Source organism: Patagioenas fasciata, chromosome 5 (assembly GCF_037038585.1).
Source record: "Patagioenas fasciata isolate bPatFas1 chromosome 5, bPatFas1.hap1, whole genome shotgun sequence".
NCBI classification, from domain to species: domain Eukaryota; kingdom Metazoa; phylum Chordata; class Aves; order Columbiformes; family Columbidae; genus Patagioenas; species Patagioenas fasciata.
In genome coordinates, this window is record NC_092524.1 from 16,759,777 (window position 1) to 16,782,314 (window position 22,538).

Genomic DNA, 22,538 nt, shown 5'->3' on the forward strand with positions numbered 1-22,538 from the left:
CACAACTGTTGCTTAATGAGTCATTTCCTTGCATTTGAAAAGGAAAAAATCTACCACATACACATCCAAGATTAGGCTAGAGGGTTTTGACAGTGACAAGCACTGGAAATGATCCTCTTTAAAGAGCTCAGAGACCACACAGATGTTACTCAGTAGCGAAAACATTAAAACATCTATATTTTTTCATTACTGGCAGCTGCCACCATAGACCTGATTGTCAGCGTTACCTCTCAAGAAAAGCCTCTTTTCCCAGAAATACACACTCTCAGTGCCCTTTCAGGCACCCATGTCATACTTGAATGCTTCAAAAAGGTGTCAGGTGAACACATCCATGTTGGAGGGCAGGTTTCTAACCATTAGAAGATGTGCTGTGAGTCATCACTGTGGCTGATAGCATTAAATAAGCGAGGTGAGCTGGACCTTGCCTGGTAGAACTGAGATAAGCCACATATTTTAGGAGGTGGACAGAAAACCTCTCTGTTTGCAGGTTTGATTTTTTTTGTTTTGTTCTGTTTTGTTTTGTTTCGTTTTGTTTTCTTTCCCCTGCAAGCATGGCAGCTCCCTGCAAACACAAGACTGCGGCTTTGGCCATGTTGCCTCTTGGCCCTGTCCAGTATTTTCCTCCAAATCCTGGCAATTCAGGATTAGGCTTCTCTGCGGCGTGCAGTAGCAGCCCGAGAGTGGGATGCTCTTCCCCGAGCCCTGCGCCCGAGCAGACCCGCGGTAGCCACAAGAGGGTACCCTAAGCTAAGCAATTCAGGCGCGAAGGGGTGAAGCCTCAGCAGAGGTGAGAAGAGCGCCTGTTGCTAGTGCTGTGTGTCCGTTCATTTGCCCAGGCCTTTCCAGCATGACACTATAGCCATGAGTACCTACATCTAGATTCCCAGGCTCATATTTACACAGCCAGTAAACGAAAAAAAACCTACTTTGTTGAGTGTACAAATCTTAGTGTTGGAGGTGAACATGAGCAACATTGGGGAAATCTTACCCTTGATTTGTTTTCACTTGACCATGCACTTCTCCATTAGAAAGACAGCAACAAAGTCTTGCTCTTGAGAGGTTTCAGGTAAAGTCAGGCTCATCACGGAGATCTAGACTCTAGTTGGCTTTGGGTCCAGTAGTGCAACTTTGCTCAAGCACATGGCTCTGGTGATGCTATTTCCATCCTTTTTCCCAGGCCTGAGCTGCAGCCTGTCAAATCTATTCTTAATATGGCTTGCAGCTAGTTCTCCCCTCCACAAGCAGAGATTAGTCAATAAATGAATGTCAGAAAGGATTTAAGAATATAATGCTATAATACCATGGGCTTTCCCTGCAATTAGCTTCTAAATCTCCTTGGCATTTTCAAAAAAGAAAAACATAAATTAAAGTAGAGAATGCCTGGTGATGGCCACAGAGGTGACCAGTACAGTGCATCCTCCAGTTTGATGCAATCCCATGTGTTCAGCCCACAGAAACCTGCAGTCAGACACATGGTCTTCCTTGCTGAACAGAAGAGATCTCAACTGCTGCTATAGGTCTGGAAAGGTGGGAAACCAGAGCCTTTGTGCTAACCTAGAAACTGCCTAGAGAAGGCATTAACTCATTGTGACCTGGGTAAGTGGTGATGGGCAGGAGGGAGACTCAGGACTCCTCTCTTGTACCAAGCTCTCTCACCCCTCTCCTTGCAGGAACTACGCGGCACACATCAAGCGGCCCTTCTCAGTGAAATATGAGCCCTACACCCACAGCATCGAGCTCCTGGACAGCCCTCAGATGATCTGTCACTCCCTGGAGAGTGTAAGGGATGAGCTTCACGCGCTGATTAACGCGCTCAATGTTATCAGTTAATACGAGAACTGGGGTCTTTCCTTCCTCTTTTCCCTCACAGCCCCCAAACCACCTGCTGTGCCCTCACCTAGTTCCCAGCTGATAACTCCTACCTGTCTTCTCCAAACATTTACACTGCTGCCTGTCACCCCGTGACCCCAGCAGCTTCCCAGTTTTGTAAGTAGGGCCAGCTCAGAGGAGGGCAGAGTGACGGACCCAAGGCCTGATGGCTTTTTGGGTAGCTTTTCTATTGACTGCTGGAAGAGGCTTAGCATAGATCGAAAGCATGGCCAGGCTACAAATTTGAAGTGAAGAGCTGTGTGCTAGGCTCCTAGGTGCAACAAAGAGGAGAAAAGCTTCTTCATCTAACAAAACAAAAACTAAAATTTAAAAAAAGCCAACAAAACAACAAACCAAACAAACATAAAAAAAAAAGGAGAAAAATCTCTATTTTGCCATTTGAGAGCATATATTCATCTGCATTTATAGCCCCAAAGCAACTCCTATAGCAATTTAATGAGGGACCCTCAGAACCCACTGTCTCCTGCCTCTTGCAGCCTTGTATATTTGGGGAATGTAGAGCTGCTCCAGAAGCTTTTCTGCCTGCACCAACCCTGTGAGGTTTAAAATTTAATCTCCCAGCCTCCTCTCAGGTCTTGCACAGGGGAATGCTTAGGCATGAAGCCCTGAGCTGCACCACCCTACCAAGCTGTAATAAGCATTGTAGCTTCCCTGAACCTCTAAATTAACCTAAGCCAGGAGCTGCCTGTCTGGCTTAGAGCAGCCCTGATCTACTTGTATCCTCCCCAGTACAAGCACCACAGAGCCAGCCCTGGCCACCCTGAACCAGAGCATGGGCATTGCCTTCAAGCCCTTGTTTAAAAGCTCCCACAGCAGGGAATGCTCAAGAGCCCAGCTGCCATCCTTCACAGCAGATACCAGTCATAGCTGTCAATGTTCCTGCATACTGGTGGCCCTGGGCAGCCTCGGCAGCCTCTTGGTGTCCTGAATTTATTGGTTATTGCAGAATGAGTGGGGCCCTGGGTGACTCTAGTTTGCCAGTTTTTAGGGAGGGATTCACGTGCTTTCACTTTTTCAGTCTATTACACAGGTACAGCATTGTCTTGCTCTTAGATATCCCTGTATCACTGTCACCTGATGCAGCTCAGGTGTGTAACTAATGCTGTTGCTGGCCGTTTCTGAGGAAGGTAAGATATGGTTAGGATGCTCAAACCCAGTTTCATCCAGCTTTCACTGTAGATATTAATGGCTCAATCTGATGCAAAGTTCTCAGTTTTCCTCCCCCTGCTTTTGCCCTTCTTATCTTCTTGTAGGCTGTCTCATAACTTAGCGGTTTGCTAAGAAGTTTGGCCCAAGGTTATGCAGCTGTGCAGTATCAGAGCTGGGCTTGGGATGAGTGGAGGCAGCTAAACAGCTGTGGGGGACTGCAAAGGGGAGAATTACACATGGTTGTTTGCATGATCAGTTATAACATTTCTGTGTAGACTTTTACCATCCTTATCCACTATATATGATTTTTATAATTTCCTCTTTAAAGAAATGCAAGGCTTAGCAGTTAAGTTTTGGCTATTAGCTGTAAGTACCCTCCAATACTTATGTATACCATCGCTCTCCAATGTTACTTCTACTGTAGTTGAGTCATAATAGTGCACAATCCATTATGCTTTATCCCTTTTCAGACCTTTACACACATATGCTTAACCCCTAGTTCTCTCAAATTTTAACTGCTTAGCTACTGACAGCACTTAGTCTCCCCCTGCTTAAATTCCTCCTTTCCATTTCCTTTCTTACTTGATCCCCCTCCAAAATTCCTCCTGAAATGCTTAAAAGACCATTACTGAAATCAGCAGTTCAACACTAGGGCTAGCTGCTTCTCCTCAAGTTGTTCCTCCTCAGAGGACTGTCTTGTAAGTGAATAAAAATACTAAGTTCATTCAGTTATTGTAATTTTAGAGCACTTTTTCCAAAGCTCCAGCTATGATTTCCCAATCTGGGTGGATCCAGATCTTGACAGTAACTCTCAAAGCTCCCTTAAGAGCTGTAACAATTTTTAATTCGGGGTCTTAAATTATTACAATTAGATTAGGCAGCTGGGGTAAGCTATGCAAGACTAAAGCAGGTTAGGTCATAGGTTAGGTATCCAGCCCTGAAAATCTGATTGGTGACTTCAGTAAAACAGACTAAAATAAAGAAAATAAACAGGTCAGATGTAGCAATGAAGCCTGTGTAGTTAAAGCACAGCTTATGGCCTTGTTAGCAATGATCATGCCATGTTACTGGCTTGTGCATTGCTGTTTGTCCTCTCCTTTGGTATTCTCCAGCTCCTGTGTTACAACCCATGAGCACAGCAAGAATGCTGCAAAGCCTGCAGTGACACCAGGCTCCTCATCAGGACTGAGCAGGGAGTCTGTGTGGAGGCCTTTGCTTTCTGGTCTGGCTCCAAACCCATAAAGGTCTGAAGGTGGTCACCTCTAGTTCTCCAAAGCACTTCACAGTCATTATCTGTCTTGTTAAATGTCTAAAATTAATGCAATTTAGAAAAAGACCAAAGTTATTAACATGGGGCAAAAAGCCAAGTTAAAAATCCTTGCAACTGCAGGAGCCCTTAACTCCTCCGCCTTGCCTCAGAGTTTGCATTGCTGCTCTGTGACTCTGTCAGCTGTTGCTTGTTCGAGGAGCTGTAGTAAAATCTGTTGCCCTACAAAAATAGAAAATAAGCAAAACTCAAAGCCTAAACCAGCCCTGTTGGTATGCAAGCATATAAACAGATCTACTGCAGCCAGGCAGGAGGTGAGCAGCACACGGGCTGCATCCCCTTGCTTCCCAGTGATGAGGTGGTGCTGGGCACGCTGGGAGTGAAGGGGCTCAGGCTGAACAGGCACCCAAGGTTTCTCTTCGGGATACTTTTTGTGTCCGTGACGGTGGCCAGAATTTTTAGGCCCATTAGGGGGACATCTAAGAAACATGAACCCGTTTGTATTTACTGCTCCCGCATCCATTTAATATCTTAGAAGATTTATCCTATTAGTAACATAATAGGTCCCCTTCCATTCTGTCTCCAAGGCTTGTTCCTTTCTATCTAGTTTCAAATACGGTACTTGGCCCCTTATATCATAAGCCATATAGGAATTGAATTCTTCCTTTCTCATTTTACTTATTTTTCTCATTTTGCTGCTTCTACCTGAACTTTGTTTTCTTCTGTATCCTGACATAAAACTGTAGGGTCTTGGACACAGGGCCACCAATGAATGAGCTATCAAAAAAAGTGTGGTAGGATTGTAAGCCAGTCCTTATTCTGTCACTGCTTCTTAAGCTACTAATATCAAGGTTAACTTTTCAGCCCATCACTTTGGGTATTTTCCTACAATTTTCTTCAGTGTATTTTTAATAGTCTGACTCATTTCTTTCTACCAGTATGGAGAATTGCAGGTGATGGTGTATCTGCAACCCTTGTTTAATCCCCAGGTTATTCATTAAGGTTCGAGCTACTTCACTTACAAGCCCCCTGCTCTTCATCTCATCCTATCTCAGCTGCTGTTCCATACCTATGGCAAATTTTCTTTAACAGAGTTTTTACAGTTCCAGGGGCTGTATTCCTATCAGAATGATCCCTTTGCAGTATTTGCTGAGGTCCTTGATTTAGCCAATGCAGTAGAGTTGGCAGCTTTCTTTTACTAGTACACTTTTGCATCATTGCACATCTTATGAAGTTTTTATTCATGTTCTCTATTTTTTGCTTCATTTGGGGCCAAATAGAAATTCTTTGCACTCTTTTCAGTGTGCCCTGTACTCCTTTATGTAACTTATTATGACAGTCTGAAATAATTTGTTCTCATTCAGCTGGCCAAAACATCCATCCCATCTTCTCTTTTAGATGATTCCTGGTCGAAGCTGCAGTAAACAAACTCTTAGTCAATTAATCTACTTGCTCACTACACTGTTTCTCAGTATTGCTTTCAGTCTTCCCATGTACTTTAACATCTTTTACATATATTTTATTCTCACTGTCCCTCTAAGTTTGTAAAATAAACCCTTTTTCTTAATGGGAATCCCTTTATGCACTTGCCATTGCCTTTCTCCATATCATGCATCCAGTATTTTATTCTACTATCAGCATTGTAACTATCTGCAGAGAGATATTGTGTAGAGGGGTCTGTCTTTTACTGACAGCCTGTAAACTGCTTGGCATGATCCATCCTCTGGTTTCCTCACTATTTGTTCTGTCATTCCACTAATAGCAATATCTTGGATTGCTTTTCCTCCTTGTTCAAATCTAGCACTCCCATAAATGCACGATGTCTTTGGTTTATTACTGGTTTCATTTAAAAGGATATCCACATTAATATCCATTTTTTCTTTTTGTGCTCAAGAGCAGAGTATGAGTAGACTGAGGTGTAAGTGGACTATTCAGGGGGAAAGCCTTGAAGACCATCACTGTCTCTGTCCAGCCTTTCTCATGACAAGGGAAATTTTGGTATAGCCCCCTGAAAGGGAAGGACTCATATCCTACTGGTATCCATTTTCCTTCAGTATTTTTCTGTAACAGTACTGCTTTCACAGAATCAGCTCATGTTGAAATTCTTACTACAAATAATTTTCCTTTGACCGGGAATTTTAGTGCAGGAGCTCTTCAAGCAGCTTCTTTCACATTAGATAAAGCATTGTCTTGCTCTTTGCTCCAGCTCCCTTCCTGATTCTTTTTCTGTCATTTCCATAATGCTCTGCTGGTACTAGCAAAGATGAATACACTGCCATAAGATACTAGCATGGTTATAGATATACCGCCATAAGAAATTAAATCCTCCCAGCACTCTTCAGAGGTGGGACTGATTAGCTGGAGTATTTATTTCACAGAAAGCTTAACCTTTCTAGCACCTATCCATCTTCTTTTTTTCACCAGTTCCAATTCCCAAGCAGTTAACCTGGGATTGTGTTAATTGCGCCATATTCAAATTGACTTTAAATCCCATTTGGTCTATTAGTTTTAAAACTCAGCTACTTCTTACTTGTACCTCTTCTTCTGTAGCTGTCCCTCAAATACCATCCGCATAAGACAATTTCTTTGTCACCTGGATACCATAATTCAAACACTTTCTTACTTCAAGCGTGTGCAGCAAGGCAGGTGCTCGGCTCTGTGGGATGCAAGTAAAAGTACATTGTTTGTCTCTTAATGTGAAAGCGACTTTGTAGATTGCTTCTTCCCCTGCATTTTGCCATATGGGAGTTTGCTGTGAATCATGGGGGTGCATTTGTGCCGCTAGCTCTCCTAATTCATCCACTGTCCAAGGAACCTGATTCGGCCTTGGGGCTGCCAGGACAATGGAGATCCCTGTACTCCCTTGGCAGTGGGTGTGTTGGTACATGGTGTCATGTCCTGCTGACATTCAAGAAGCTCCCCATCAGCTCATTAAAGAGTCTCCATCTTCATTAAGCTTATGGACTGATGTTAATGCTGCCAATTTCACCCTTGTCTCACCATTCTCCTGGGCAATTTGATTAAATGCCCATGATAGCATGATTAAATGTTCATCAAGGAGATGCCCAACATGCAGTGAATAAAAGCTGGTGGTGCACACGCTCTAATCAATTTATGGCTTAATTCCCATTTAATTCAAAATTTGGAGCAGTTTCTCTAAGTCTTACACTCCACTGTACTGCTGTACTTTCTTTCAGTGGCTTCATATCTGCAGCTACCTGCCTTGGGGTCATTTTTTTTCTCTTTAACAGCTATAGCAGGTTGAACTGTCATACCTCTTTGCCCTGGGATGGCACTTGTAGACTTTGTGGGATAAGCTGCTATTCTCAACTTCTCTTCTGATTTGCCCATATCATCCTTGAAATCATTTTCCTCTGGTGGCTCCCAATCCAGTTCTCTCCACCACTTCCTGCAGCTACAGCCGTTATTTTTAATTTTTGCATCCCAATCTGCTTTCACAAGTGTCTAATTTTAGCTCTGCGTTTATTATGATCAGGTCCCTTTTGAGCTCTCCCTTGCTCCAGGGTGAATCACTGCACTATATGTGTTAATCCCTCTCTTTGCTTCTGCAGTTTTTCATTCTCTTTTTCTAAATTCATCTGATTCTCTAACTGCCGTTGGACCTCCTTATTGCCTTTTTGGGCCACTAGATTGTATTCCTTTTCTGAAGACAAACTTATTTTAAGTCACTCGATAGACTCTTAAAACACAATTTTCCCATTGAAGCAGTTGATATTCTGATGTTGCGTTGGTTCTGTTGGCATGGGTTATTGCTGCGTCTCATACCAATCCCACTAACAGAGGTGATGTATTCTCAAGTCTCCTTTCGTCTGCTCTCCCATATCAAGGAACACTAGGTCTCTATCACCCATCGGCTTCCTGTGGGCTGGTGAGGCGCCAGCCCCTGCTGTAATCTCCAATATAGTTGGGATTTCCTGTAGCCCTCCAGTATTCCTGGTTTTAGACTTTTTCCTGAGTCTTTTTAGATTTTTCCCATGCTTTAAATTTCATCTTAAGTCATCCCTTAAGTGTTGTGCACAAGGCTGGCCAGATTTGTAGAGCTGCCTTGAACAAGATTGTTCAGAGGAAAAGACTTAGAGAATCTACCCAGTCACACCTTCCACCAAAAGATGTTATAAATTCCCTTTTCCTGACCATGGAGCAGATTTGTAGGATTATGTGGCTAGTTAGACCTAAGCACAAGCTCATGTCTTTTGGCTGTGTCATAGGAGTCTTTTTGTCAGACCTCATCAAACGTGGCTGCAAGATGTATAAAGAGTGACCTGGAGAAAGCCAAAGTGATGGGTCAGCCCAGGTTAAACCCTCCTGTAGATGGAGCATGGGCTGGTGAGGGAGGAGGAAAGGAGAAAAGCCTTCCTTGGAGCCAGGCCCCGCCGTACCCTCTGATATTTGCGTGTCCCGGTGCCTCGCTGAGTCGTCTCTTGTTGTCGCTGCTGCTGCTGTGGGTGGATCTGTCTGTGTGTCTCTGTGTGAAGAAAAATGAAACAGAATTATTTTTCATTTTGAAATTGTGCTGCTGCTGACACTATATTAAGAATAAAAAATATATATTTCTGGTCTAGCATCCTGAGTTTGGCTCTTGCATCCTTCTGCTGTCCAGATTCAAGTTGGTCGTCTTGCCTTCAGGCAGCACACAAAATGCAACCCTGAGCCCATTATGGCAGGAGATCTGTAACTTGGGCTCATGCAAATTGTTGACTTGGAGGTGTAGAACTGTCCCTTGTTTGCAGATGAGCTGATCTAAGCCTTTCTTTCCCAGGATATTACCAATTGCACAATTATGCACGGAACAGTAGTTGGGAGGTCTCTTTTAAATAGTAACACACCAGGGGGCCTGCCTTTGCTACGTGCTTTCTCTCCCAGCATTTCACACTACTTCTGTTCAGTTCCAGTAATGCTGGCCGTGTAGGAATGCCAGTGTATGCACTGGTGCCTGTTAATGTAGTCTGGTTTGCATGTAGCCAGGCTATGCAACCCCAATCCTAAATGTGTTGAAGACCCTTCTAAAAGTAATTAGGGGTGGGTCCTGCTTGCTTAAGCATAGAGACTATTTTAGATGACCTAAGGCATCTGCTGCAACCATCAGCAGGATGTAGGATGCCCAGGAATTGGAATGCATCCCTGGGGATCAAAAGAGATGCCCAAGGCCACAGAAGTGTTTCCTGCTCTAGAGTTTTCCTTATGTTTACAGAAACTAAATCCAGTAGTTCTGAAAGTTGGCTTTTACATGAAAGCCAGACTCTTTCTGCGGTTAAATCCCTTCCCGAATCATGGACAGAGGTGGGTTGATTTATTGCCGGCACAGGTCTGGACCATGCATCCAGGCACCCCAGCACTGTCTGAGAGGGAGTTTCCTAATTTAGGACTTGTAAGGATACCCTGTATCTTCACAGTGCTCGTTAAAGTGTTACAGCTGTAATGAATTCATCTTCATTACACACTTGGGAGGTAGAGGAGTACTCTTGTCCCTGTAAAAGGCTGATGGATAAAAGGAGGCACAGAATCAGAGAGACTCAGACCAGACACAGAGCCTGAAAAGTAATTACATGCCTAAACAGCTTTGGGAAGAAGTGTCTAAGTGGCAGATCTGGGGCTTGAACCTCTGTCAGCCCCCTCAGGACCAAATCTTTCTGTGCTGTGATGGTGTGGATCAGAAGAACTCAATTATTTACAAATCCGATAGCCACAGGTATCTGTGCACACACGCACTGCGCCCCCCAGAGACAGGAATTGATTCAGATTGGCTGCAGCTGACCTGAGCTGTCACTTGTGCTGCCAATCTAGCTCAAATCAGACTTTTTTTTCTTTTCCGCCAGGGACCAGAAAAGGTACTCCACTTTCCACTGCAAAGAATTTGTTTTCAGTTTTCCTACACTTGCTCATTACGATGTTTGGGAAAATGCTACATTTTCTAGGGGAAAGATGATCTTTTGACAGTTTCCTGGCACAGCTGCAAGCAGAAAATATCTGAAATATCTTGAGAAGTGATCAGATTTTTTTTTTAACTGAATAGAGAGGTTTGCAAAGATTAGGTAAATGATTTAAAACCCTATGCGACTGCACCACAGATGTGCTGTCATAGCCTTGCAGCACTCCCATTGTGCAGCTGGTACTGTTGGCAGTGGGAGGTCAATAAAATGATCACTTGGGGACTAGATATTTTTCAGACTTGCAAGTACTGTGCTTCAAATGAACAGGGATTTCTTTGTGCCTCTGTTAACAAATTCACTTTGACCATCTTGTACCCGGTGTATATCATCTAGGAGAAGCTGGAGCACATGCGTATGTTCACGTTCGTACTGCAAGCCTCCCAAACCCACATATGTCCCAACAGCGATGGGACCCACCCAGACTCCTCATGCATCTCCCACATCCTCTCCTCCAGACGAAGAGACCTAAATTTCCCCAAATACAAACTGGTCTCCAGCTCCAACCAGCCACTATCGCGTTTCTATATGTGATGTTCAGAGGTTCAGCTCGGGATGGAGCAACTGGTTTTGAAACTCATGTGAAACACAGGTTTGAATTAGACCTGAACCACAGTGATGCAAGATTGGACAGGCTCAGTGGTGAGCTCCAACGCCTGATGGGGTCAAGGCCCATCCTCATTCATTTTCCTGGAGAGGTAATGATGCAAAATCCTTTTTTTTCACTCCTGACATTAGCTCTACTTGGTCTCTTTGCGATTATTTTCTCAGGGCACAGCAGGGTGAATTGATCCAGAAAATATTTGCAGGGATGGTGGAGGATTAAGTATCTCTCACACATAGTTAGATGCAACAGTTGTTACCCAGGACAGTGGACAGAAAAACAGGGTGGGTTAAGGGAGTTGTTCATTTTCTTTGCACTAAGGTCAGCCTTAAATAACTCTCTCACCTCCCTCAGAGGCTGAGACAAGATAATAAGGACAAAAATGTCAAAGCAAAGCACGGGGCCCCTCTATTTACAGCAAAGGCCAAATCGCTAACGAACAGATTGGAGCTTGCTTTCTAAACACCGATAAGCGGCAACTTTGAATTAGCAGCCCCAGTTCCTCCGTTGCTGTAAATCAGCCTGACCCCGACTGCCCGTGGCACCCCAGTGCCTCCCCCTGGCCCGGGGCTCCCCGGCATGAGGAGGGAGCTGCAGTGGCGGGCTTACCCCTCCCAACCCCTGGAGATCCCTGTGCCTGGCTCCAAACACGCCCCTGCCTCCAGCTTCCCAGCCCCCTAACACTAACAAGCCTTATCAGTAGGATTTACACCTCCTTGTCTAGAAACCCATAGGCAAGTCTGCAGACCAGTTACCGGTGTGCATCCAAATCCTTAAAGCAGCTTTAAGTGCTCAAAATAATCCACTTACCTGGTGATAATTAATGATATCAGACCCGGGAATCCCCATGCCCTGGCAGGGGAGATCAGAGCACTCTACAGTGGGGTCCGTCTGACTGCGAGCAGGGAGTCAGTCAGCCCTTCTGCAAATCCTTGGCACCTCCCGGCCCCAGCAGAGCATCCCGGGAGTAGAGGAATAGCTGGTGCAGCTGGTGATAACCCCAGAGAGATGGATGCCTGGGGGCAGCCACTGCTCATGAGAGCAATGGTGGGTTTGGTCTTATTTGCTGCCGGATGCTGTGTTAGGAAAGGTCCATTGGTGCAGAGCTGTGCCGGTCGGCAAAAAACAGTTCCCATGTGGACGGTGCTGTGGGAGTGAGGTGAAAGGGGGAAGAAATCACAGCTTCTGTTTTGAGCCCCAACTCAGATGGACACATCTGAAGTGCTAAAGCTCAGAGCATCCTGCAAAGGCAAAGGAGTGAGTGGCACCTCCAGATGGCAAGCCACATCTCCCCTTAGGGCAGCGGCATCAGGGCAGCTTTACCCAAAAATTCCAAGAGCACCTGAATAGCAAAATGTGCTTTTAAAGTAAAGATTATTCAAGAAAATGGGGTCTCAAAGCTTTGTATTTAAACTTGGCAGAAAGTGTGGTGTAAGAATGAGTACATTGTTCCTCAATGTGCTCTCACAGTATTACTTGCAGCCCCTGATTTTATCATCAGGGAAACTGTGGCAGATGTTCATGGTGCACCCACAGCTACAGAAACGAGCGGTGGCAGAAAACACAGAAGCATGTGACATTTTAAATCCACAAGACCACTTTACAGCAGGGGACAAATCCAGTCTGAGCCAGCTGATTATAGCAGCCATCACTTTCTGCTGTGTCTACTGCTCTCTCATGGCCTGCCCATGCTTTCCAGCATCATGGCCAAGGACCAGGTCTTCTTCTTCCATATTTTCCCAAAGGTTTCTCCAGGTCATCCATGCCTTTGCTTTCCAAGTGGTGCCTGTGATGCCACCTGCTGTGGAATACATGCTGGTGGAACCATGAAACTTTAGTGCCTACAGTTGTGGACACTGGAGAAAACTCACTTGTGGACTCCATGGTTGTTTTCTGATGACCAGGTCAAGATCCTCTTTGGTTCTTATAATGGACTTCCAAGACCTGAAGAAGGATAGGTGTGGTATCAGCGCTGAAAATGTGTATTTTTGGATTGGTGCTGGTCAGGCTATTTTTCCAGCACTTCTCCACTCTGTGAAAGCTATTTGTTACTTCTGTTGTTCGTTACTTGTCCGCTAGCAGGGCATCATCACCTCTTCTAATGTTTCTCTATCTATGACAAGGATTACTTTTGGGCCATTAATAGCCACAGATTTAATCTTCTTCTCATTGATAAACAAACTAATTGTTCTGCTGCACCTGCTAATAGCTGTGTCTAGGAACAATTAGTAGCTCTTAGGTGCTATTTTCTCCTCTACCTTCTCAAAAAAAAATGTGGCCAGTAATATTTTAATGGGGCTAAAAGGAGCATACCTGTTTTTTTCCATCTATATTTATAACCTTGCATGTGCTTTTCCCAAGGTGGATGGGAAAGGTTTTGAGAGCTTTAATCTAGAGATCATTCCATTCGGTCTGTTTTACTCGGGTAGCTGTACTTGTGTAGATGTTTGAGCCTGCAGAGGCCAGGGGGGCTTGAGCAAGGTGCAGCCAAGCCAATTTGCAGGTACCATGGTCTCTGGTGATCTGGGCTGGCCAAAGGTCAGCATTTCCTTGCCAAGAGGCCTGATGTGCTCTGGAGGGACGGCCAGAGGGTCTGAGTCTCAGTAGGCCATTCTCAGAGCACCAGCACACCTGGGAAACTCCCTTTTCCTCTAATGAAAGCTGCTGGAGTTGTTCCCTGGGGCATCTTCTACCAGTGAGCTGCATCTCCAGAGGTGCGAATGTACTCATGACCCTCTCCACTCTTAGCAGCTAACCCAAAGGTGACAGAAAAAAATGGTTCAGATCTGATTGGTTATAATGGGCTTTGGGTTACACCGGGCTATGGGTTACATCCTCCATTTTATGAATGTCCCTGGCCTGGAAGAGCCTGGAAAATTGTGAAATCTGTGGTCTGTCAGGAACATCTCCCTTGAGCCTGGTGTCTAGTGGGGCAATGGGGATGTCTCACATGCTCTGCGCCCAGACAGCCACCTGGATTAGTTTATGGAGGCACCTGAGATTACTTGTATCCCAGTGAGTGGCCCCCTTCTCTGCTTGCACAATGTCCCTTTTGAAGTGAGCGCATCTCTCACTGTGTGCTCCAGATAACCCGCAGAGCCTCGCCGTTTGCTATAGCAGCTCCATCTCCACCCCCTCCCGAGCACACAGGGGCTGCCCCACCTACCCCATGTATCTCTGCAGGTATTGCAGGATTTGGTTGCAAGTGTGCATATGATTAAGCACCCTTCTCCGTGCCGGGTCCACCTTCCCACCCTTCATCTCACGCTGCTGGCAGGATGGTCGCATACTGCTGCTCCAGGAGTGTTTGGACATGTCAACAGGAGCACAGCTGCTGGAAACCAAACGGAGACAAGAAGCACAGAGAATGCCGGCTTCCCCGCTCTGCACCACACAACCAGCTGCTGCAGCACTCTGCGCGGGGACCGGAGCAAAGACCGCAGTGGGCAACCGCTGCGCCCAGAGGGTCCCTTTGCCCCGCGCCAAGTGAAAAGCTACACCTCTGTAGCTCAAACAGCCCATGTGTTTGAATGCGTTACCTCCACTGCACATCTCCAGCTACTAGTGGCCACACTGGGGCAGGTCCCAGGAGCTGGCCATCCCTAAAAGCTGCCCTTGGGGGTGCAGACCCCTCTGGGTGCCTCAGGGCTGTGTTTTGGCAGGCTGCTGGCACAGCACAGGGGTGCATTGGCAGGCAGCACCTCCTCAGGAGCTATTTGTTTCACAAGCTCCTGGATTTGCCCTTGAGGGAAATGGAGGCATACCGTCCCCACTGTGGTGCTCTCTGCTCTGCTTTGGGACCAACACACACCTGGGGATGGGCAGAGCAGCCGCAGCAGTGGTTGCCGAGTGTAAGAACAGCAGCGAAGATGTGGGCGGCATTTCAGGGTCCCCAGGTGCTCTCCAAGAACTCACTCACCTCCAGATCTCACCTTTGCTGTCAGTAAAACTTGCACAAACTTGTAATTGTTAACTAGTTCCCCCATAGCAGGCTTGTTATTCTTTTCAGGACAGCTTTGAAAATGCTAGACATCTATAGTAGTAAAGACTTTATTGTGCTGGCGATGGACTGTAAAACTTGATTACGTGACACTAGGGATTGCCTAAACCTTGTTCCGACTTATGCAACTGCTCGGGGTTTAGGGGATGTGATCGAGGGAGGTGGCTTCGGGTCACATCCAGAGGTAGTTTAGCACCAACAGCAGGAGCCAGAAGCACTCAGACACTCTCACTCTTTGGCCAAGGGACCCCAATGTGGACCTGAGGAGTTGAGGGGTTCACGAGAGGCATGCGTAGCTGAAACGATGGATGAGTGTTTAGCCCATCACTGCCTAGTCACATGAAAATCATGGGGAAGCACAACCTGGAAGGAGTGAGCTGAGATTTTTCTGTAGAAAAAGCTTTAGTGTTGAGAAACAGGCTCCCCTGTTGTCCCCCTCTCTCAGTTCACTGCTGACATGGGAGTTTTCCCTCTAAGACAAAACTTTCCATAGTTTATATCCATTTTATATCACTGCTAACATTTTTCATATTCCAAAGGACCATTTATGGTAAGAAAATACAGTTTCCAATAAATAATCAAAGGGATCGTATTTTGGAAGGGGGAAAAAAAAATCATAGTGGGAAACTTTTGCAAAAAAACCTCGTCTGTGCTTAACTTTGAGCCAACATGATATCTTTTTTCCTTCCAATAAATCTTCTGGCTTATTTCTGCACCCAAACTATAGTGAGCCAAGAGGGATTCCTAAAAGCTCGGGTACAGTCAGCCCTTCCCCTCTGGGGCTACAGAAATGCCACGAGCTGTTTTCAGGATTTGGTTAGCCAAGAATAAGAGAAGAAACAGACTAATAACATGGCATTTCCAATGCAAAATAAAATATATATTTTTTTCTACATCACTGGGGTAAGCCCCAGGGAAGGAGAAAGCCCACCAGGGAAGTTACACAGAAGAGAGAAGAAAGTGGATAGAGGAAGCCTCCTCACAAAGTCCCCCATCAACAAAACGAGTTCAGGTGAGCTTAGGTACCATTCAAAAGTGCAAGAAATAAACTCCTAAATGGCAAATCTCAGTGTGTGTGATTAACCTGCGAAACACCCTGCTCTGGAGCCTTTCCCAGGTGACCACTGAACTGAGGTCCATCAGGCCACATGCAGTGTGGTAACTGCATGAAAATGATGACTAAGGAGATCTGTAGGGTAATTTGGCAAGTTGTCCCCTTCGTGTGAGATGCTGGGTGGGAGATTCCCGCCCTGGAGGAAGTGTGAGTGGCACAAGGCTTCTGCATCTGTTTTTGACAGCCTGCCAAGTTTTATCCTGTGTAGCTGCTAATTTCCCATTTTCTAGTGGTAGAAAGAAGGTCTGAGTAAGTGAATTCCCTCTACTCATATCTTGCTGAAACCTGAGAGCTCTTAATGAGTATACCACTAGGTCATTCAAGTACATCCCATATCTTTTTTGAGGGGAAGTGAGGCAGAGATAATGTTACACGTTGTGCAGAGATGCTATTAACTGTAGTTGAGCATCACAACTTGGATTTGTTAGCAGGAGGCCAAAAGAATCACATGGCAGGGGATGTAACTGATAACCTTGTCTCACATCTATTTGAGTAAATGAGTCCCATCCCCATACACTCATCAGAGATTTAGCACTTTTCAAGAGCCTTTTTGCAATCGCATTCATTTAGCAAACATATGATACTTCACACTTTAAGCCATGACAGGGGCATGTGAGACTTCCTAACTCCTAGATGCTGATGGATGAAATTGCTTTGGCTACTTAAGGAATCAAGGGTCTGGTTTGAGTCTCAAGGCATTCTGCAGATTTTGGTGAACTTTTTCTGATATACTATGTATGGACAGTCAGGCTTATTCTAAGTTAAACAAGCAGCAGAGTTCAAACAGACGAAAATGCCTTCATTTCAGTGGTGCAGAGAACTTGTAGTCCCAAAGTTTAGAGCAATGGGAACCTTGAAGATCATCCCATCCCCAGCATTTAAAATGGGCCTTTCCAGGGAGGAAAAAAAAAACGACGTATACTTTAACCAGTAAAAAGGTATATGTGTGCTATTGGTGACAGAAATGTTGAGCACAGAGGTATCAAAAAATGAGGTAATGTTGTGAGAGAGAGTTAGACCTGTTGCCAAAGTCAGACCCATGAAAGCCAGTGGACCATTCCTGCCCATCATCTCCTATTAAGAGCAAATTTACCTGCCAGAATGGAGATAATCAACTATCTCCTGGTTTTCGCTGGGATTTACCAGAAACATTTCTTGGTGTCAAAGACATAATTTTGGGCAGATCCCCAAAGAGAAGAGGTGCACAGAGCTCTCACCTGCAAACCACAGAGACTGAGTCTCTGTTCTTTTTTAATCCCAAACAAGAATTTGAAAGGGCACCCGGAAGATGAAGGAAGGGGCCTGCCTTTCAGTGAGCAAAAGGGGAAAGGCTTATTTTTTCCCATACAAAATTTCAAATGCTCTAACTCTGGCCCCATGCTGAGCTAAAAAAACGACCCAAGGTCTCCTGCAAAATGCAGATGTTATTCCTCCCCCCGGGTCAAGCTGAGAACGCGTGTTTCTCTTGCCGTGCACCGCATGGCCAGGGAGTGGGGCCGCAGGTAGCCTCAGCACAATAATGTGTTTTCCTTCCTTGAACACCTGACAGTAGCATGGTCTCACTGACAACTTGGTCCCATCACTGCATACTTTCCAAGGTGATATTAATCAGGCAGATCAACATGTTTGCCTTTAATTTTACTTTTTAGAAACAGCTGTTGAGCTACCTCAATGCCAGCAGTGCCTATTGCCAGCATTAGTGTCATTAGTAATCATTGCAGCTGTAATAGCACCATTATCTCCTGCTAAAAGGGTCACTGATGGCTTAGGACAGAGCTTCAGGGAAGCAAAAACAGATTGGGTGAAATGAGATGGAAACTGCAAACTGTTGCTTCTATCTTAAGTTGCATAAAGACCTGTGGATGCTATGTAGAGGGAAATTAATGTGCACAAACAGCAAAATTTTGGCTAGAGCATCATTGAGGAGGTGGGACTCGTGCTAGCTCTTATGTCACTTGGGCTAATGTAGACCATATAAATATGGGAAAGAGAGAATGCGGATATTACTACCAACCAAACAGTCTTCATCTCTCAGAGCACACTTCTCTCCATCTCTTGCTGCCACTTCTTTGGGTAAGTCTAATTGCCACCATTTAGCTTCTACCTGTTTTGCAGAACTGTTTTTTTAAGTTGATGTAGTTAGTGGTGATAAGTGCTGGCTTGCTAGTTCAAGAAAATAAGGTCTCTTCAGGTCTTTGAGCATATTGTGCTGGGTTTTGGGTCATCATCATAAATAACAGGCCCTTCTGACTTGGAAGAGAGGTCTTTTCCTCTGAAGGTGTCTACTGATCTCAGCTCTCCTTGGCACATATGCTACAAGGCTCAGTGGGATGGTGCTTCCAGTCTAGTTTAACCTTTTTGGGGAAGACAGCAGGCGATGTGAACATGTGGATGGAGATGAGCTTCTACTTATATTATTAGTCATTTACTGTGACTTGTAAAGCCTGATACAGAAAGATACCCTTCACTCTCAAGCTAGGGCATCTTTGGAAGGTCCATCTGCTGCTTTGGTATCATTTTCATGCCAAAGGAGCTGGAGGATATAAGATGATTGATGACAACCTATTTCTCCCTCCTAGACCTCTTTGTGTCTCCTCTGTCTCTTAACCCTAGGCCTCACCCTGCTCAGCATGGCTCTCTGGATCCGATCGCTGCCTCTCATGGCCCTGCTCGCTCTTTCTGGCCCTGGGACCAGCCATGCAGCTGCCAACCAGCACCTCTGTGGCTCCCACTTGGTGGAGGCTCTCTACTTGGTGTGCGGAGATCGGGGCTTCTTCTACTCCCCCAAAGCCCGACGGGACATTGAGCAGCCTCTAGGTAAGTCAGGCTGACCGTGAACGCAGTTGTATGCCATGCGATGCAAAATGCAGCAACTGCCTATCTTTGACAGTGACACCACAGATGCCCTTGCTGGGGAATGCCAGGAATACCTTTAACTTAACAACAGCATCACATTGCTGATGAAAAGCTCTGCAAGTTAAAAAGGCAGATGTAAGGGCAGGCAGGGGAAGAGGATTCGTGAGGCAAAACGAATTGTGCCTGAAAACTCAAACTTGTCTATTTCTTTGTGTGGCCATTACACTGCCCTGGGAGCATTTGGAGAAAATAGAGGTAGAAGGAACCCAGGAAGCCTCCTTCTGGCCCAAGACAGGATGGGTTGTCCCCATCCTATTCCTGACCCACCCTTGTCTAGTAAGTTCAGTAAAACCTCCTGTGAGAAAGCTGCTTCTGCCTTCTGAAACTGCTTGTTCCCATGCTTAACTGACCTTCTTCTTGAGTGTTTCCTCTTGATAGCTAACCTGAACATCTCTTGCTGTAAACTATTACTTTTCTTCTCCATAGTGGACATTGGGAAGTGTCTACTCCTTTCTTCTTTATGGCCACTTTTCGAAATATTTGAAAACTGTTCCCGTGTCTAGTTTTAGCCTTTTCTCAGCCAAATTCCCTCTACAACCTCACACTAACTTCTTAGGTCAAATTTTCTAGATGTCTGTCCATTCAAATTGTTCTGCATTTGGTCCACATCCTTATGGACTGGTGATGCCTGAACAATTGCACAGTACCCCAGCTGAGGTCTTGCCAGTGCTGAGTGAACAAACTGGAAGAATGATATTGCATGTTTTATAAACCGTGTTTCTGTTTACACAGGTGGTTTGCCTGTTTCAAAGCAGCACTGAAATGTTGATTGATAGTGATCACTGCCTCCCTTGGACACTTTGGCCATTCCTCAGGTGGATCAGCAGTCCCTGAAGGACCTCTGTAACAGTCAAACCCTCATTCTGGATGTGCAGCGCAGTCTCCCTGACTACCTTTAGCACCTTTCTAATTTCTTACTGAACAGTCTCCCACCTTTTCAGTGTTTCTATAGTTTCAAAGGTAATTTTTAGTGCTAGTCTTGCCCTTCAAGAAGCTTACAGTGCCCACAGCTTTGTGTCATCTCTTATTTCATGGTGGTGAAATGCTGGTGGAGCTGCTTTCATTCCCCTTCTCAGGACTTCTGGACCGCTGACAAGTGTAAGAGCCAGGAGGCAGGAGGAGATGACAGCCCTGCCTACACACCTTGTGATGCTGGTTCACTGCCCCTGGTCCAGCACTTTTTTTCTGCGTGGAAATGCAGGTGGGATAAGGCAGTCCAGAGAGCTGCACTTCAACATGGTGTTTGTATCTAGATGGGGACAGGAGCTGTAATGCTCCAGCTGTAATGTGAGGAGATGGGTACCTGCAGCTCCTCTCAGCTTTGGCCCCTCTAAGAACCCAGCAAGCACATTCTCTCTTCTGTCTTCCAAGCTAGAATAGATGTAGAAGAGACCTCTGCTGAATTCCAGCCTTTTCAATCATCTTGTTTTAAGAAGGACCATTGCTTATCTTCTCCTGACTACAATACACCTCTCCCACCATTTCTTTCCCTATCACACACCGGTTTAATTTGTATCTGATTCCTTCTCTTGCATATATAACCATCTTGTGAAATAGTCTTAGAGGTCTTTGGAAGGTGAAGCAAGGTAATGTCATAGCAGAGGGTTTACCATGATTTGTTTTGAATAGCCAGTTGGGCTGTTAGTTGCTCCTTCCTCTGATTATTTGTTTCTGAAGATCACCACAAATGGTTTGGAAGTTTCATTAGCCAAATTCCCTAAATACTATATGGAGAATTGTGTTGGGCCAGAACAGTTCGAAAGCGTCTGAGGATTTTCTGCCTCATTTTCCAGGATTTTTGCCTGAGCCACCCACCTCTTGGTCACACAAGCAGGTTGTGTTTACAGTCTGCTCACAGCTGGCTTGAAGGATGAAGAAAAGTAAATCACAAAATATTGACTAACTATTTCCTTTTCTACTTAATGTTGGACTAAGTCTTTCCTAAATTTTCCTCCTAGCACAATAGCATAATTTCTTGTTACTCTTGTGCCTCATTCATCGTATCATGCTTTGGGGGCTTGGTGATTTTGCATCTTGTGCTGTACTTTTGTATTGCCCTAGAAACCACATCTCATTCTCCTTTCTGAGCATTTTCTTTTTGTTGTTAGGAGCTCTTTTCTTCTTCCAGGAAAAATCACCAGTTTATTTGCTATTTTCTATATCTTAATTGGGCAACTAAAACCCAGACAGTTCTGTCCTCAAGTTTCCAAGTTCCAAGCAGCAAATGAGACACTCTGTTGGGTTTTGTCTGTGTCCGAATACCCCAATTCACTATTCCTGCTAAAAACCTGTCCCCAGCTATAAGCAGAAGCAGGCTGTTCAGGACCAGCTGGGAAATGCACCTAGCTCCAGAATTGGACTTTCCTTGCAGTTCCATGGATGCTCCAGTTGTTTGCCCAGGTTTTTAGAAGAGGAGTAACTGGCTGAGGGGGGCTGCAGTCCCAAGCAACTCATCTCTCTGGAGCAGATCAGCCTGTTTTATCATCTTACTTGCCAGCTGCTCAACCCCAGGGAAGGTGCAGGGTTCCTCTTCTCTACACCTTCCTCAATAAAGCCCCTGTATCTCTTCGTCCCTCACACTGCTAATATCCACTCAGTTTTGCTCCTTCTGAGCACCACAGCATTGTTTTTGGAGAGGAAACACAGAGTATGAAGGTGCTACAAACAGCATCAACCTGGTGAAACCTTTGAAACTTCCTCCCCATTTTCCAGCCAACTCTGGCTTAAAATTCCGGTGTCTGCAAAGGGGGTGTCTGCAGGGCTCAACAGCCAGGGCTGATACTGTGTGATGTCCCACAGCTTGCCTTCTTCTTCCTTGGCAGTGAGTGGTCCCTTGCATGGTGAGATAGGAGAGCTGCCCTTCCAGCAGGAGGAGTTCGAGAAAGTGAAGCGAGGGATCGTTGAGCAATGCTGCCACAACACCTGCTCCCTCTACCAACTGGAAAACTACTGTAACTAGTGGCCAGGCCAGCAGCGGGAAGCTCGTCGGCCATGGGTAGAAACATGCACTTAATGCTAATGCACCTTCAAAGAAATTGAATAAACGTTGTGGATCTCTTTGAAGGACTGTGCTGGTTCATGCATCCATGGATTGAGGAGGGGGCACTGGTGTTTACTTTAGGGTGTTGCCATCCATGCTCAGGTAAGGCAGTTTTAAAAGGTCCTGGAGCCACCCATCACTTCACACTATTCTTCTGCCATCCAAATGAGCTCCCTGGGAGGGAGGAGGGGAATTAAGCAGCACTGAAGTGGGTACACAGAGCACCTGGTACCCCCAGGGGACAAGGAGGAGAGGGCAGAGAGGTTTGAATGGGAGTTCCCTTTCTAGGGAAATGTTACAGGAGAACATCTGTGGCAATGTCATGCTGACCAGTTTCTTGCAGTTCACAGTCCAAATATAGCATCTGGGAGATGAAACTTACTCAGCAGCATAATGGAAACTGTTCAGATTAAGCAAAGAATTAAGTCACCTATTAATTGTACCTAGAAAAATCAGGGATGACCACCATGGCCAATTTAGAAAGGGTGTCCAGTTTTCCCTTCTGCTTGTGGGTGGCCCAGGCAGAGTCCCTGCTGTGCGACATGCTTGTCATTCACAAGTATTTGACAAGTCACATGCAGAAAGTAGATTTAATCCAAAGTGAGTTTTG

At 45.4% G+C, this 22,538-nt stretch overlaps 2 protein-coding genes across 2 annotated transcripts in view; both read left to right on the forward strand.

Annotated features, from left to right (window-relative positions):
* The window catches only part of TH (tyrosine hydroxylase), a 24,811-nt gene extending 15,920 nt beyond the window's left edge, over positions 1-8,891 (forward strand). The window contains exon 13 of the mRNA XM_065839360.2: positions 1,671-8,891. Within this exon, the coding sequence (XP_065695432.1) occupies positions 1,671-1,830 (160 nt within the window). The 3' untranslated portion in view covers positions 1,831-8,891. The remainder of the gene's footprint in view (positions 1-1,670) is intronic.
* On the forward strand, positions 1,682-21,901 carry INS (insulin). Its single transcript, XM_065839362.2, has 3 exons — positions 1,682-1,779; positions 18,586-18,789; positions 21,711-21,901. Exons 2-3 carry the CDS (start codon positions 18,603-18,605, stop codon positions 21,845-21,847), a joined length of 324 nt encoding a protein of 107 aa, XP_065695434.1. The 5' UTR covers positions 1,682-1,779; positions 18,586-18,602; the 3' UTR covers positions 21,848-21,901.
* The last annotated feature ends 637 nt before the right edge of the window (positions 21,902-22,538 follow it).

What these genes read in the sequence shown, in the direction of transcription:
- INS (XM_065839362.2), top strand. Translation starts at nt 18,603, where the DNA reads ATGGCTCTCTGGATCCGATCGCTGCCTCTCATGGCCCTGCTCGCTCTT. An exon ending in GGACATTGAGCAGCCTCTAG is followed by an intron (nt 18,790 to 21,710) that starts GTAAGTCAGGCT and finishes CTTCCTTGGCAG; the next exon opens with TGAGTGGTCCCTTGCATGGT.